Here is a 15471-nt window from a genome sequence, read left to right on the forward strand (position 1 = left end):
ATGTAGTTTCACCTCAATGTGAAAGGGCAGGGCGTGTGGAGGCTTAGTAGAATGGCAATAGATGAGCTAAGTCCTTCTGTAACGGCTGTCTGAAGGAGGTTCAGCCCCATGTCTGACTGAGAAGAAGATGGAGGATGAAGAATGAGCTGCTTCTAAGGGCTCCCACGGTCACTTGTCAGCAAGAAGAAAAATATAGGTTGCATTGCATGAGTGAATAGGAGATTTTGGTCACCATCTTTCTCTGTAGAGACTATCGAGTTAGTAATTAATTAAATGTAGTTTAATTTTTGTTGAAGCAGAAGGAAAATTAGCATTGTTCTAGGGCTCGGAGTCAGTTTTTAGGGTTTGGTCTGATGGCATGTTGCTGGTGGTAAACATTGGTTGGAATGGGATGTTAGCATTTCTGTCCTCTTGTTGCTCAAAGGGTAAGGGTCTGCAGTTCTAATGAAGATGTTGCATTGCGTGCTCTCAAGTGTTAGGCTTCTACCAAGATACCATTGCATTAGCATAAAATATTAGCTCGCAGTGGCAGATATAATCTAGCAAGTTAATTATGGATTTATTTAATGACAGACTATCTAGGTATTTTCCTATCCAATAGCTTCATGTTTGTTAAGAGGATTTTAAAAGTAATTTTGATGTTTCTGCTGCTTTTTAGCAGACTGTTGAGTTCTAGGAAGGATTTATGAGGTGAATTTCTATGGGAAATAATGTATGCTCTCATAAATTCAATAATGTTTGACTGACTTAATGGTATGAAATATGAACAGAGAACATGTAAAATACTGCAGGAACAGGGCAGTAAAAGTGTGGTCTCTAAATTAATAGAGTAAAACGGAAGAGGTATCTTACTAAAGTGATTTGAGTTGAAATAAACTAGTGCTGCTAACTTGATCTATTGTATTTTCTTTAGATTAGAACAGGCGAAAGAGGCTGAATCTAAGGATGCTTTGAAGGACTTAGTTAATTTGATAACTTCCTTAACAACATATGGTGTCAATGAATTAAAGCCAGCTGGTGTTACCACTGGAGTACCTTTCCTACTACCTGGATTTGCAGTCCCACAGCCTGCAGGCAAAGGTGAGTCTGCTTGCTTTTCTCCCTCTTTTTCTTTGTTTGTTTGTTGTTTTTTTTTTAAATGTAAATAACAAAATACAGAGAAGCTGTATACTACACAAACTATTTGCAATTGAGTCTAGGTTCTTTTACTAAGATTGCACATCAAATACTTAGTTCTGTTGGTCTCAAAGGTTCTGTTATGGGGTTGGTATCCAAAGAAGAAAGTGTGGGGCTTTTGTCCTTGAGGGACTAAAGGCCGAGTCAAACATCTGTCACTGCAAAGCTGACAGTTTCCGTGTGGACATTTTTAGAGATTGTCATAATGGAGAGATGCACTGTTTTGACTTACGGTGTTTTAAGCTGCTTTTACTAAACTGATGTGAAAGGCTGATGCGCTGGTTTGAAATTTATTGTTTGTGTGTGTGCACCAGATTTGCTTTAATTTAGCTTTTGTCAGCTTAGGCAAGTGTAATTTGTGAGCTGAAATCTGTGAATCACTAGTGTTCACAGAGTGATGAAATCTGTGGTGTGCTTGCAACCATAGTCAATTATGGTCTGGAGATGAGGTTGAGGAAGTCTGAGGGGAGAAAGGGTTTTATAAAAATAAACTTATTTTTCACGTCCTGTGTATAAACTTTAAATTCAGGTAGGTCTTGTATGCAACTAAGGAGTCTGGAATTTAAGCGACCTTGGGAGCTAGTTTATTACATGGGCCTTTTAGTAGGTGCATGTATGGGATTTAGTAGTACCAGGGATAGAAGAAAAAATTTTGTGATAGGGTTACATTTATGGATTTATGGACTGATGGATTTACTTTCCCTGTTTCTCTTGTATATCTAGGTTCCTTGGACAATGACTTCTTTTTGCTGGTATTGAGAGAGTTCATTGTTCATGGGAATTGTTTTCCCTAAGCTCTAAATAGAGAAAGAAGGTGACAGTCGCACTCAGAGCTTAATTTCTCCATGTTTTGATAATAACATACTAATTTTTGCTTAAGCTAATTAGCTCTTCTGATACAATAACATGAGAGAACCATGGCCTATTGCAATCTCGAAAGGAATTCTTTTATTTAATTTTCTGATATTTGTCACGACATCTCCCAATTCCTTTTACCTGCTTTTCATTAAGTTGGCAAGTTGTCTTTTTATGAAAACCATATTAGCTCATTTTCTTAATTGCTTCTATTTAAATCCTCTTAGTTCTTGAACTCTGAAGAGCTGGTTAAGATTCGGTTTCTTCAGGGTTCCTCGTAATAATCAAAGATAATTTATCAATCTACGTGATTGCCAGGAGCAACTGTTGATACAAAATTAGAATATAAATAGTTGTATCTGTCACTATCTATGTTCCTGTCACATTTAACAAGCTCTAAATCCCCTCTTCCACATTTTTCATTGTAAAGAAAGCATGTAGAAAATATCCTTTTAGAAACAAATGAGTGTGACTTATAATGTAACATTCATATTTGTCCAGTATCTGAACTTGTTCTATTTAGTTTTCAAGGAAGTTTCCTGTTGCCTTCTGGAGAAATACTGGCAGGGAAGGTGGTGAAGCTAGACGCAAAGATAATTGAATTTACTTTTAAATTGGACAACTTAGTTTATACACAGAGAGTAGCATTCCACAGAGCATAGGTAATACATCAGGATTCTTTGTCTATGAAAGGGGTTTTAAATCAGATCAACTGTTTGCTTAGTTAGAAAATACTATTTTATTGTTAGGCCATCCTAAATGCTTTGTTTAGACTGTGTTTACGGTTCTCACTCTTCATTGTTTAGTTTTTTAAATTATTTTTACCATTAGTTGTTTTCTGCGTCATGGGATTTGTCCACTCTGACTTGTACTGTCCCTATAGAAGTTAAAAAAAGTTGGCTTTGAGGCATCTTTTTATTAGAATAAAAACAGTATCTGCCCATAGAAAATTCTGGGGGCCACAGGGAGCAGTCATAAATAATGCATCCTTTGGCCAAATGAATGAGATTTTATTCAACTTGAAGGTACTTATAAGAAGAAATTTGAGATTTTAAAGATGTGTGCTAATATTATAGCTACGTTATGCCTTGCGACTCTTTCGCTTTGTTTTAATTCCATAATCGTTAACAGCACTGGACCCTGCCAAAGCTATCTTATTCCCAGGCCTGGTTCCCAAAGCCAGCCCCGGGCCACCTTCCGATACCGCTATGGTTGTTCACAACAGTTAATCCAGACCTGAGCAAAAGCAGCCTCTCTATGGAAGGCAGGGAGCTGCTGGCCTTACGCTGCCCGGTGGAGTTTCTCTACACGTAGCTCTCTTTTTCTCACAGGCGATTGCCAAAGAGTGGAAGCAAGAGGATAATTTGGAAGCCATGTAGGTTGTCTAGATTTGAACCTGGCTGACAGGGATTTGTCATCGCTTATTGCTCTGTTGAGTGAGGGGATACAGATGGTCGTTATTCCAAACGTAGCCTGCCGAATACTTGTAGAAGGCAGAGTTGCGTTTCTGCATTATGGAATACAGAACACGTTACTGTTGCTCTAACGACTTTTCTTATGGCCTGGGCAGGTGACAGGCAGGCTTTGTTTTATCTCTAGAACTGTACCCTGTTTCACGTTTTAACAATAGGTCAGCTTACTTACCTATTTTAAAGAAATGATCTTTCATTTAGCTGCTTATATAAACACTTTCAAAGATGAAGATGCCATCTTAATGAACAGTAGATTGTAGGATTTTCAATGTAAATGATTCTGCAGAGGCTTTTTTGAAGAGTTGGTTTTATTCAAAATTTTTTATTACGTGTGACATGTACTGTTATTATATTCACACTTACTAAAATGTATGGATCATTATTAAAAAGTGTACTCATTGTTTATGATGATTAAGATCTTTCTCTTTCCTTTTTCCTCCCATCCCACTTTGTTTCCTGATTTAGGTCATAGTGTGAGGAATATTCAAGCATTTTCAGTCCTCCAGAATGCATTTTTGAGAGCAAAAACCAACTATCTAGCACAAATCATCCTTGATGCCATCACAAATATTTATATGGCGGACAATGCCAACTACTTCATTTTGGAATCGCAGCACACGTTGTCTCAGTTTGCAGAGAAAATTCCTAAACTTCCAGAAGTGCAGACCAAATACTTTGAGATGCTGGAATTTGTAGTCTTCAGCTTGAATTACATACCCTGTAAAGAACTGATCAGTGTGAGCATTCTTTTAAAATCCAGCACTTCTTTTCAGTGTAGCATCATTGCCATGAAGACGCTCCTTAAGTTCACCCGTCATGACTACATCTTTAAGGATGTCTTCAGGGAAGTGGGACTTCTGGAGGTGATGGTAAATCTTCTTCATAAATATGCAGCCCTTCTGAAAGATCCCACTCAAGCACTGAATGATCAAGGTAGGGTTGCTCTTCCATTTTACTAATACGTGTCTTTTTGGCTGGGAGTGATGGAGGGCTAGCACTTAAGAGGAGGAATGAGAGAGTCTGAACATGTATCTCAAGGGCTGAGTTGTGCTGGCGGCTGCTGGGCCATCTTAAAAGCTCATTGGAATTGCTTCTCTCTTAACGTCCTGCGAGAAGCTTGAGGCAAGCTTTAATGAAAGATGCTGTATGAATGCAAAATAGGAGTTCATCTTTTCCTTTTTAAATGTTTTTTTTGACGTATTGGTTTAATATTTGTTAATTAACACGAAAAGAGCAAGTGAAGGAGCAATACGTAGGATCTATACTCTTCCTTTCAAAAGATACTTGTGCATTTCATTGTGTTTAGCCCCGGCTTCGAAAAAGTACTACAGAGTGCATATCTGAGCTCTTTTTGCAGTTTTTTATAAGTTGGGTCTACATTTTTATAAGCATGTTTTAAAAAAATAAATAGCTATCTCATCTCCAGAGATGAACACGCTGGTTAGCCTGTGAAGCAGGCACTCCGAAGTGCCATATGTGTGTACACACACACAGTTTTTTTTTACATTCTTTATTCAAATTGCAGTCTAGTTGGTGTGCATAAGTGACACTTGTTTTTTTTATTTGTGGTTGTTGGATGTTTCACCTGGGTTTATTGTCTGAAGCTTCATTAGTGAGCAGTAGCAGTTAATTAAAGTTAGAAAGCTTTCTTGCCAGCAGCTCCATTGACAGACACATCAGTTCTCATGTTCTTGTAAATTAATGGACCAAGCTGACATCTGATGAGGGTGCTACCTGGATGCACATGCCCTTGTGTTGTGGTTTGCTTCTTACTAGAGTCATTTTAAAAAAATGTGGTTTGTTTGGTTTTTTTTCTGGACTGTTACTCTGTGTTTAAGATGCCACTTGCAGTGTTGGTTCATCTGTTACACCTGTTGAATCATCAGCGCATTTACTGTAATCATGTGAATTTAGTTTTGTGCTTTTGTGTGGAATTTCTCTTTTCAAGTACCGAATGCTGAACAGGAGCAGATCCTGTTAAGTCTTCAACCGTGGTACGGTTTTGTGGCTTCAAGAAACAACAGTTGGGGATATGAAAGTACACATACAGCTGCAGTGTTAGCCACTGAGCTTACACAGCTCAAAAGCTTCTGTTTAAATTCTTGTTTTTATAAATTAACTTTTCAAACAATTCATAGTTAAGATTTCTCAGGTACGCATGTGTAGCTAAATCTTAATTTGCTTTGGGGTTTGGTTAGGCTGCATGTTCTCTGGGGAAGCAAAGAAAATAAAGGTGTGGGTGGAAAGTATTGAGAAGCATCTTAAAAAGTGATTTTTACTCTGGCTTTTAGCTTCTGAAATTATTTTTTAGGGGATTCAAGAAACAGTTCATTTGAGGACCAAAAGCAGCTGGCTTTATTGGTTATGGAGACCTTGACAGTACTATTACAAGGATCAAACACAAATGCAGGTAAGTAGAGAGACCACTGTCAAGGTATCTATAAAAAAGTAACTAATAAAATCATGCCTGAAAGCAATGTAGTCTTGACTTTATCTTCCCACTAAGTAATGAAACAAACTAAAATATACTTTTTCTCTTGCAGTGTTTTTCCGAAAGAGAAAATAAGTAGCATAAACTTGAGCACATAAAATAAAGGAGTACAAGACAGTGTTTGTTTTTAACTTTAGTTTCTTTACTATTGTTTACCTGAAGGCAACCACCACACCCCATCACTCTCCAACAATACTATAATAATTTTTAGTAGGGCTTGTAACACAGGTTGTATATTGAAAAATTTAAGCATAATAATGTAGTTTGCTGTTGACAGCGTCATGTCTACTTAACTGTGATTAGTAATGCTTGCATCTTTAGTGAAAGATGGCTTTTCATTTTTAAGAGCGTATTCCCAGTCAGTACTTATAAATAGGGCTGTGTTATGAGTGTCCTTTTCTAAATCAGGCAGGCTTATAATATGCTTCATTAGCCAAGACTTAATGACATTGAAATAAACAGTATGCTTATCTCACATTCGTAAAGCTGTCTCTGAGCTTGAAATAACAGATTGAGAAAGGATGATAACTGTTTCTAAACCTTTTTTGTCTGTTCTGTTACACAAGAAAATGAACAGGCTGGGGGGAACGGACACCACCCTGAGGAACCAGGAAGTTTCTGGTCTTGGAGGCCATGAAACATCCTTATTTCAGCAGGCTTTTTTTTTTTTTTTTTTCCTCATTTTTCTCAATTCTGACTGGTGTTTTCTCACTTCTGGTTTTGTTTTTGTTTTCATTTAAGTAGGAGAAACTACAATCTGCGACAAATGCTTAAGAATGAAATCCTGAAAATTGTCCAGCTTCGCTGACAACTCACTGTTTAAACATAGTTCCTGGGCTAATGATGTAAAGCTTGTAACTTGTTTCTTTTCTGCTTTTGCCTGGGCAAATTTTTTTGTTTAAATTTGCACCCAGTGTCAGAGTGACCTCCAGTGTTGTCTGTGCTATTTCACTGTTGCACTTGTTTTCAAGTTCTGTAATGTTTCAGCTTGTAGTTTCAAACCACTTTCGAAGATGGCTGTTGAATTCTGCCCACTGAGCATTTACAGCATCTGCCAGCTTGGCTTTGTCCACGTACTTGATAAATTCTTCATTCCATCAGGAAAGGCATTATTCATGGCACTTGAGATTAAACCCTAGCTGCATGCCCTTAGTCAAAACAGAAGGACATTGCAGCAAAGTAGAGGTTACTCTAAGCTGATGTTTCAATTAGTTACACAGTCAGTCTCTCATGATTGCGTTTAGACCATTTTGTTGGGTTGCTTTTGAGGAGGCTGTGGATGACACTGCCAGAAGCTTTGCTGAAGTTGAAATGTGTCTCCTTTGCCACTTACCTTTTGTCCACCAAGCCACCTCTTCTATCGACGGAAAGGGAAAAAACATGATCTTTGATTTACTAGATGGTGGTTCAATGATGAACCAAGAAGCAAGTGAATTAGGCTGAAATAAGAGGGTTTTAGAAGAGGGGTTGGTATAGATGACAGATGAATTGCATGAATCAATTGCACACATGTATGTTTATCACTCAGTTTGGTTTTGCCATGTAAGAAAAGGTAGAATTAGAAATGAGTGAGAAAGGAGTGGCACGAAGGTACAGGTGGGGACTTCCATGTAAGGATAAATTGGGGACAAACCCCACAAACCCAAAACCAAACCAAAAACTCAGGATTGTTTGATTGTAAGGATGAATGAGAGGAGGTGGTGTAAGTATGTGACTGTTACATCTCTGAAGGACTGGAACTGCCTTGTATTTTGGAAGCAACAGGTTTTGTTTCACAGGACTGGACTATATGTGCCTGCGTGGCGTCAGGTACCTGAGCCTTGCTCCTGTGAGGTAGGGATTATGATCTGACTGTGGTAGCGTCCACCTGACTTGTGACAAATCCTTGGCTGCTCTTAAATGGCGTTCCTGACCTCACTTAGGAGGTTTGAAGCAGCCATCGTTACCTCATTTCTACTTCTCAGTACTGTTAATCTCTGAGTATCTACCAGAGAAATAAGAGGGTAGCGTAAAACACATCAGGACTGTGGGATGACACCACAGACGACGTTTCTGAGGACTAATGGAAAGTTTGAGGGCCTCATTTCATCAGTAGCTCTCCAAGTTCAGGAGTATGACAGAACTATACTGGAGGAGTTAAGAAATCATTTCTCAGAGAAGTTGCGTTTGCTGGCTGTGCAGCATGGCTGTGATGTGAGCCCAGGGGCACTGTATCCAGAGGCCAGCAGAGGTTTTTAGGTCATCACAGAGAGGCATAAATAGGCATTATGCAGCCTTGCAGTGCTTCATACTACACTCAAAGCTTGGTTTCTGATCTTCAACCAGTATCTCTGGTAAGGTTTCCTGAATATTACATAACTGATAACTGAATTTCAAACAAGAAATTTGGGTGTTCAGTCCCAGACAAATTCACTGGATAGTTGAGAATCTAGACTAAGAGTGGGAGAAGTATAAAATGTTACCTTGGTCTCTCTGAAAACAAGAGATCTGACCACTGAGGAGATGCGCTTTGTCTGTAAAGGGATGCGACCAACTTAACTGTCTCAGGGTCTGAGGCCTCTCCTTTTGCCTTGTCTGTATCTCGTCCGACGAATGTCAGAGGAAGCAGGAAATCGGAAATGGATAGTGGGACTAAGGTTTCTATATGTGCATTAGAGGGAATAAATATTGTCCTGGCTAGCTTGTTAATCCTGAACTTGGTCATTTAAACTACTCTTTTAGTTTATGGTCACAAGGAAAATGATCCCTTTTGACGCAGTAGTGTAGCATTGATCCATTTCCCTACTCTGTTTTCTTCTTCAGTAATTAACATAGGGTAGCACTCTAGATGCTGACACTGTAGTAAACACACGTTACATGTGCCACATATATTTCAATTTGGGTTTTGTGGTGTTTTCAGGATGAATTTTCATTTAATTTTCAGTGGACATCACACGTGTTCTTCTGAGTATCCAGTAAGCTTGAGAACCATTATTTGACTTAAGCTTTATCTCTGCAGAGGTAACTCTTGCCACAAGAAAACCTCTGCAGAATGTTATGAATCTTGTGGATGGACCAAATCACTTCCCAACCAGTGCTCCTAGTTTGCGCATCTTGTCCAGAAGCAGTCTAGTTATGTTTTTGGCAATGAACTAAATTTAATATAAACGTTATCCTTAACCGAACTAGCATATAGTCTTTGTAAAGATGGAGGGTTTGCTATACTTTTTTTATTTGTTTCATTCTGTGACTCTTTGAGCACTGGCATGAAAAGAATAACTACTGTTGGTCCTTTAGTGAACATCTTTAGTGAAAAGTACTGTCAGAAGAATATTGTTCAAGTTCTGTTTTTATTTGTGGTAGGAGAGGAAAAATAGTAAACATTAAACATCCATAGTGCTAAATTCCTGCCATTCAATCTGTAGAAATGAAAATAAGCACCTTTCGTGTTCTGTTGTTGTCATTATTTGTTACTGATTGTATTTTTCATACTCCTTATGCGTTTATCCCGACCCCACCCCTTTCTGAGTAGGTATTTTCAGGGAGTTTGGTGGCGCAAGATGCGTGCACAACATAGTAAAGTATCCCCAGTGCCGACAGCATGCCCTGATGATCATCCAGCAGTTGGTGTTGTCACCTAGCGGAGAAGATGATATGGGCACTTTGTTGGGACTGATGCACTCGGCTCCACCTACGGAACTGCAGCTGAAAACGGACATCTTAAGGGTAAATGAAGTACTGCTCAGGACTCCTGCTCCTAAGACCACTCTTTTAAAAAAGAAAACACTGAGAAGGGGATTGGATTGGGTGGATGGTACTTAGCTACTGAATGTAGATTGTTTCTGGAGTTGAAATGTGTACATTTGATGCATGGTTTTTATTTTCTTCCATCTGTCCATGGCAGGTTTCAGAATCAGAGGTGAAGGCTAGCGAGTAAGTGTTTTCAGCATCATCACTTGTAATCGGCCTCAGTGGATAGGAAATTAGGTTCTACGTTATGATAGTCTTTCCTGGAGGAGTATTATTCAGCTCAAAATAATGAGAATACGTGGAGGGGGGAGGAAAGCAGGCATGTAACACTTAAGTTTATTTTCAGTCCTGGCTTCTGTTTTGCTGTGGCAGACTTACTTTATTTTACCAATTTGTTAGTTATGAGTGATGAATTAGTTAATATAAGCGTAAATCGTAGTGACCACAGTAGAAGATAAAGCTGAAGAGCTGGCTAGCTTAAGCAAGTGGAAGTGGGAAGGTAGGAAAGTAAAGCTACTAGTGGAGGAGGGAGAGAGATGACTCTCATCTGTTTTCTATCATATTAGTTTTTTTGGTTGCTGATCTAGACCCACAATTTCTTCACAGAATAGTAAGTGTTATTTTTGTAAATTGACATAACACTGTTATTTTAGGGTAGAGAAGCTGAGAGAAGTACTAATCAGTAAATGAGTCTTACCAGAGAGAACTCTGAGACATCTAGGTTCATCTCTGTTAAAAGGAGCTGTAATATTTCTCTGGCGGATGAGCAGCTTCATATTATTTCAAAAGGCAGAAAGGAAAGCTAGTAATAAAATGATTCATTTGACATGTTTTGTCTTCGTGTCTTTGACATGTCAATGTCTTCAGTCATTCTTGAGCACGTCTCATTCACAGTACTTGAGGGGAGAGAAAGGATATTGCAGTTCCCCAATGGATTTAACATCCAAAGTCAGGGTTTCTTTCCTTCATCTGACTCGTTGTATTTGTCTTTCATCAGTGCTGGTTTCAGAAGTTTTGGTTATGGAACTGACAGCCCAGAATGGTGCAGTGATGTGTCTCTTACTGTTTATCCAGGTTTAGCAGGACATGAGATACTGCCTTCAAAGGAATGACAGTCTATTTCACTACCCATCTTCTGGGTTTGGTGGTTTTTTTGTTTGGTTTTTTTTGTTTTTTTTTGAAAAGCGTGATTCTGAAGAAGTAAACTTTTGGTCATGAAACACTCTCCCTGCCCCTCTGGCCTATTTTTCTGCATCAATACCATTTTTGTGTTGTGACGCTTTGTGTAGGGAGACTTTTTCTTCTATATTCCATATTCACATGTGGGTCAAACATCCTGTGACAGCTGTTTTTTTGTTTGTTTTTAGTTGGGTGGATGGGCTTCCCCACCCCGTGATTTCACAGATAAATGAGTATTATTCTCTATCGCCTAGATTCATGTAGTTTCTGCTGTTTATGCTCTGGCTTCGTATTAGATGAGCAAGTAAGGTTTTACCCACTTTTGTTTCTTTCTCAGGCTTATTTTTGAACAGCAACTCTTAAAATCAGGTTTCACTCAATTCAGAGATTTATGGGTTGCATTATAGATGAAAGCTAAAACTAAATGTGGTTTTGGGGCTAATTCTTTGCTGCCGTTGTTGAGTGCTGTTGTTGCTTCATAGCTGCCAGATGCTTATGCGTTGTAGGTTTCTGGGAGACCCATTTTAGGATGCTCCCAGGTCTGGATTTCTCACTGCTAGAGGCAGTTGTTTGCCTGCTCTTGTTTGAAATGGTTTGTGAATTATGATGGCAGAGTAGATTCCTTTCCAATAGCTGTATTCTCTGCCTTATCACTAAGGGAATTACCTGGGGATTTTGGGTTCCGTTCTAGGCTTTGTCAAGTCTTTTCTGTTGGCAGGTTTATTTATCTCCTTAATTCCTTATTTCTAAATTAGGGGTAATGCTTTGCTTTTTCCCCCACTCTTTCTTTTTTTTTTTTGTATTTTGTAAGCTCTTGAGGATGGGGACTCTTGCAGTACAGTTGATCTTTGGAGACTTCAGGCATTACCAAACTGACAAATCACATGAGGATTTTGCTAGCAAAACTTTCCTACCTTTTTTCAAGCTGTTTGTAATGCTGCTTCTTTTTTTTAATTCTTTGTTTTGATTGTTTGTTTTGTCCATAGGCCCTACTCTCAGTGTTGAGAGAAAGTCACCGCACAAGAACTGTTTTTAGAAAAGTTGGTGGATTTGTGTATGTCACATCTTTACTCGTTGCTATGGAAAGATCTTTGTGCTCGCCGCCTAAGAATGGCTGGGAGAAAGTAAACCAGAATCAAGTGTTTGAACTGCTTCACACTGTGTTCTGCACATTGACTGCAGCAATGCGCTACGAGCCAGCCAATTCTCATTTCTTCAAAACAGAGATCCAGTATGAAAAACTGGCAGATGCTGTTCGATTACTTGGCTGCTTCTCAGACTTGAGAAAAATAAGCCCCTTGAATGTCTTCCCTTCAAATACACAACTATTTCAAAGACTTTTGGAGGATGACCTAATATCCCTGGATTCTGTGTCACCTACGCTAAGACACTGCAGCAAACTTTTTATTTACCTCTACAAGGTAGCAACAGATTCTTTTGACAGGTATGAACTTTGCTTTTTTTTTTTTTGCTTTTTTTTTTATCGTCCTGTCCTACCTGGCTGCGTAATCCTGTTGTTGCCCAAGATAGTTTTCTTCAAATATGTTAATAGCAAGCTTTTGTATTTCCATTTTAATCTATTTCTTTGTTCGTTCACCCCAGTGAGAGGAATATAAGGTGGCAGCATCTGACCTAATATTGACTTAGCTTGCTGGTGTTCTCCAGGGTACGCAGCATTCCCTCTGATGTTGAATGTTTTTGTCATGACAGCAGTTAAGATAGAGATGTCAATTTATGGGTATATTTGATATATTGAAACAACGTGTTGGTTGATAGTCGAAATGTCTGGCTGCTTTATCATACAGAACTACTACATTTTTATGCTTTTATTGAGTCAAATGAAAAATTGGTTGTTGAACATCACACCTTAACTTCACGTTTCCTCTGATATGGGACTTCAAAGTAAGTAATTAGATAATATCATGACAAATTTAGACTCATAAAATCATTTAGGTTGAAAAGACATTTTAAGATCATCAAGTCCAACTGTTAACACTGCCAAGTCCACCATTAAACCATGTCCCCAAGTGCCATGTCTACCCATCTTTTAAATACCTCCAGGGATGGTGACTTAACCACTTCCTTAGGCAGCCTGTTCCAGTGCTTGATAGCCCTTTCAGTGAAGGAATTTTTCCTAATGTCCAATCTAAATCTCCCCTAGTGCAACTCAAGGCCATTTCTTCTTCTTCTTTTGCTTGTTACTTGGGAGAAGAGACCGACCCCACCTCCCTACAGCCTCCTTTCAGGTAGTTGTAGAGAGCAACAAGGTCTCCCCTCAGCCTCCTTTTCTCCAGACTAAACACATCTAGACTAGATATCTTGTTTAGTCTGTAAATTATTGTTCTTTAAATTTAACTGGGAGACGCTCTCAGAGTTAAACTACTAGAATTTGAATTATGCTTGAGATTTGAAATGAACAGTAATGTGTGTCTTAAAATTGATTCAAAATGGCAACAAATCTTCCTGAAGTATGTGTTGAAGATCGGTTTGTCTTAACGTAGTTCTTGCCCATAATTTAAGGTACAAAAAAGTAAAACACAGATCCTAGCTATGTAATGCGTATGACCCTGTTTTAATAAGACAGGCCAACTAGTTAGTCAAACACAGAGTCTGATTTTCCAAGTGTGTCTGTCTATGTTGAGATACCAATAGAGCTGCCAGTTGTTCAGGCTTTCTTAAACTAGTTGACTAGTAAAGTACAAACTTCGGGTTTTTGTTAACGAACATTTTGTCTCAAAATCGACAAATCTTAACACTTTTCTCTTGTTTTTAAAAAAAAAAACCAAAAAAACTCACCCCAAAAAACCAAAAGCTGAGTACACAAATCAATTTACTTGATCTCATTTTAAAGTATTATGAAAGCATTAAGGTAGGGGGAGGAAAATGTTTATTAAGAATGTGTTGCACGTACTGTAGAAGTTATAACAATGGCTAACAGTACAGTAGGAGGAATCAGTGGGGTAAGTAAATCCCGTGGTGTTGTTGCATAAGCTGCCTCATTAAGTTCCTTTTTTTGTTTTGTCATCTTCAGTGACTGCATTCTCCCTTCTTTCTTAAATTTTCTGATCATCATTCTTTGTAAAGTTTACGTTGATTTTATTTCTTATGCGTGTTGGTTATACTTGCTTTACTGAGGCTTTACTTTCTCATCTTAATTTCTGCTGTTTAACATTGAAAGATGTTCTGTTTTGCTAGTGTGGCTGTATTGATAAACCTTGGCGGAGTAAGGAAGGAGCACTGCAGGCATGCCATAAAACAAGTACACGCTTAGCATGTCCATGTGTTTACCTGATGTGTGTCATTTGGTAGTGTCCTTTGTCATCTGTGGTGTTTTTGAAGAACGGATCCTAGTAATGATTTTACTGGTGCTTTTGTAAAACTAACAAGCTTATGGCCTCTGGTTTCTTCTCTAACCTCTCTGTCCTACCCCTGTCTGTTTTGTCTGTAGTCGTGCAGAACAGATCCCTCCTTGCCTGACAAATGAGACTTCTCTCCCCTCTCCCTGGGGTACGCCAGCTTTGTCCAGGAAAAGGTACCGACCCTTCAAAGAGAAGTTCATCTTGCTTCTGATTTCTCTCACTGTTGTGTTTCTTAGTTTTGGTTTTTCTTTTTTCTCTCAAGTTGCGATTTTTTTCTGAGGTGTGCATTTTCACTTGTGTGTTTACTAAATAAAAGAAATGTAAAGGTATGTTTCATAGTGTATCATAAGTAGTGATGCTAATGGATGAGACTAGACATGTCTCCAGACTCCTGAAGCACTTACAGTTAATTGAATGATTCAAAACCAAATAAGGTCTAGTATAAGAAATTATCTAAGGGGGGTATAAATGACACTCTCAGGAGCAGTTCAAAGAAGTTTAGACTATGCTAGTAGATGAATTAATGCAGGAGGATTTCTTTTTTCTTGACTAATTTTTCAAGAAAAGGTATTTTCAGTGTAAAGGTGGATGGCTTGTTAAGGTGCTCATTTGTAATTACACAGAGTACAAAAATAAAGCATGCACCTGTCAGTACTTGACTACCAAATGATGTAGAGGCATGCTAAATTAAAAGGTTTGGAAAGAAACTACAAATGGCACAATTCAGAAATCCTAGCACCTACTTTCCCTCCCAAACTACTGTCTTTTCTTATGTGTCTTAGTGTGTGGTAGATTATTTTTTCTTTAAAAGAAAAAGGTTTACTGATTCAGCAACAGTTTGACTTACAGGCCTGTGCAAATGATAAAAGGAGATTTTTCCTGGAGACCCCAGGGAAGGGAGCAGCCATTTGTCATGTGAAGATGCAGGTTAGGCAGAGACTTGTTTTTGAAGGCTAAAAAGACGTTTGAAAGACTGCGGGTTATCTGAGGTGCAGGTGCCTTTTGTGGAAAATGCAGTCACAGAATCATAGAATCTTCATGGTTGGAAAGGACCTTTGAGATCACCAAGTCCAACCATACACACCCAAAAAAAACCCCCTACAATCTCTGCCACTAGAGCATGCCCTGAAGTGCCACATCTAGACATTTCTTAAATACCTCTAGGGATGGTGACTCAACCACCTCCCTGGGCAGGCTGTTCCAGTGCCTG

The 15471-nt window shown here is 38.7% G+C and overlaps 1 protein-coding gene across 6 annotated transcripts in view; it reads left to right on the forward strand.

Annotated features, from left to right (window-relative positions):
* Positions 1–15471, forward strand: part of WDFY3 (WD repeat and FYVE domain containing 3) — a 178554-nt gene that overhangs the window by 79541 nt on the left and 83542 nt on the right. For 5 of the 6 annotated variants that reach the window (XM_074588804.1, XM_074588805.1, XM_074588799.1 and 2 more), the window contains 6 exons: positions 914–1080; positions 3969–4436; positions 5815–5913; positions 9506–9699; positions 11889–12346; positions 14351–14434. In XM_074588804.1, coding sequence (XP_074444905.1) covers positions 914–1080; positions 3969–4436; positions 5815–5913; positions 9506–9699; positions 11889–12346; positions 14351–14434 — 1470 coding nt within the window. The remainder of the gene's footprint in view (positions 1–913; positions 1081–3968; positions 4437–5814; positions 5914–9505; positions 9700–11888; positions 12347–14350; positions 14435–15471) is intronic. The other variant, XM_074588802.1, reaches the window with a different exon arrangement.

Source organism: Larus michahellis, chromosome 5, assembly GCF_964199755.1.
Source record: "Larus michahellis chromosome 5, bLarMic1.1, whole genome shotgun sequence".
Classification (NCBI taxonomy): Eukaryota; Metazoa; Chordata; class Aves; order Charadriiformes; family Laridae; genus Larus; species Larus michahellis.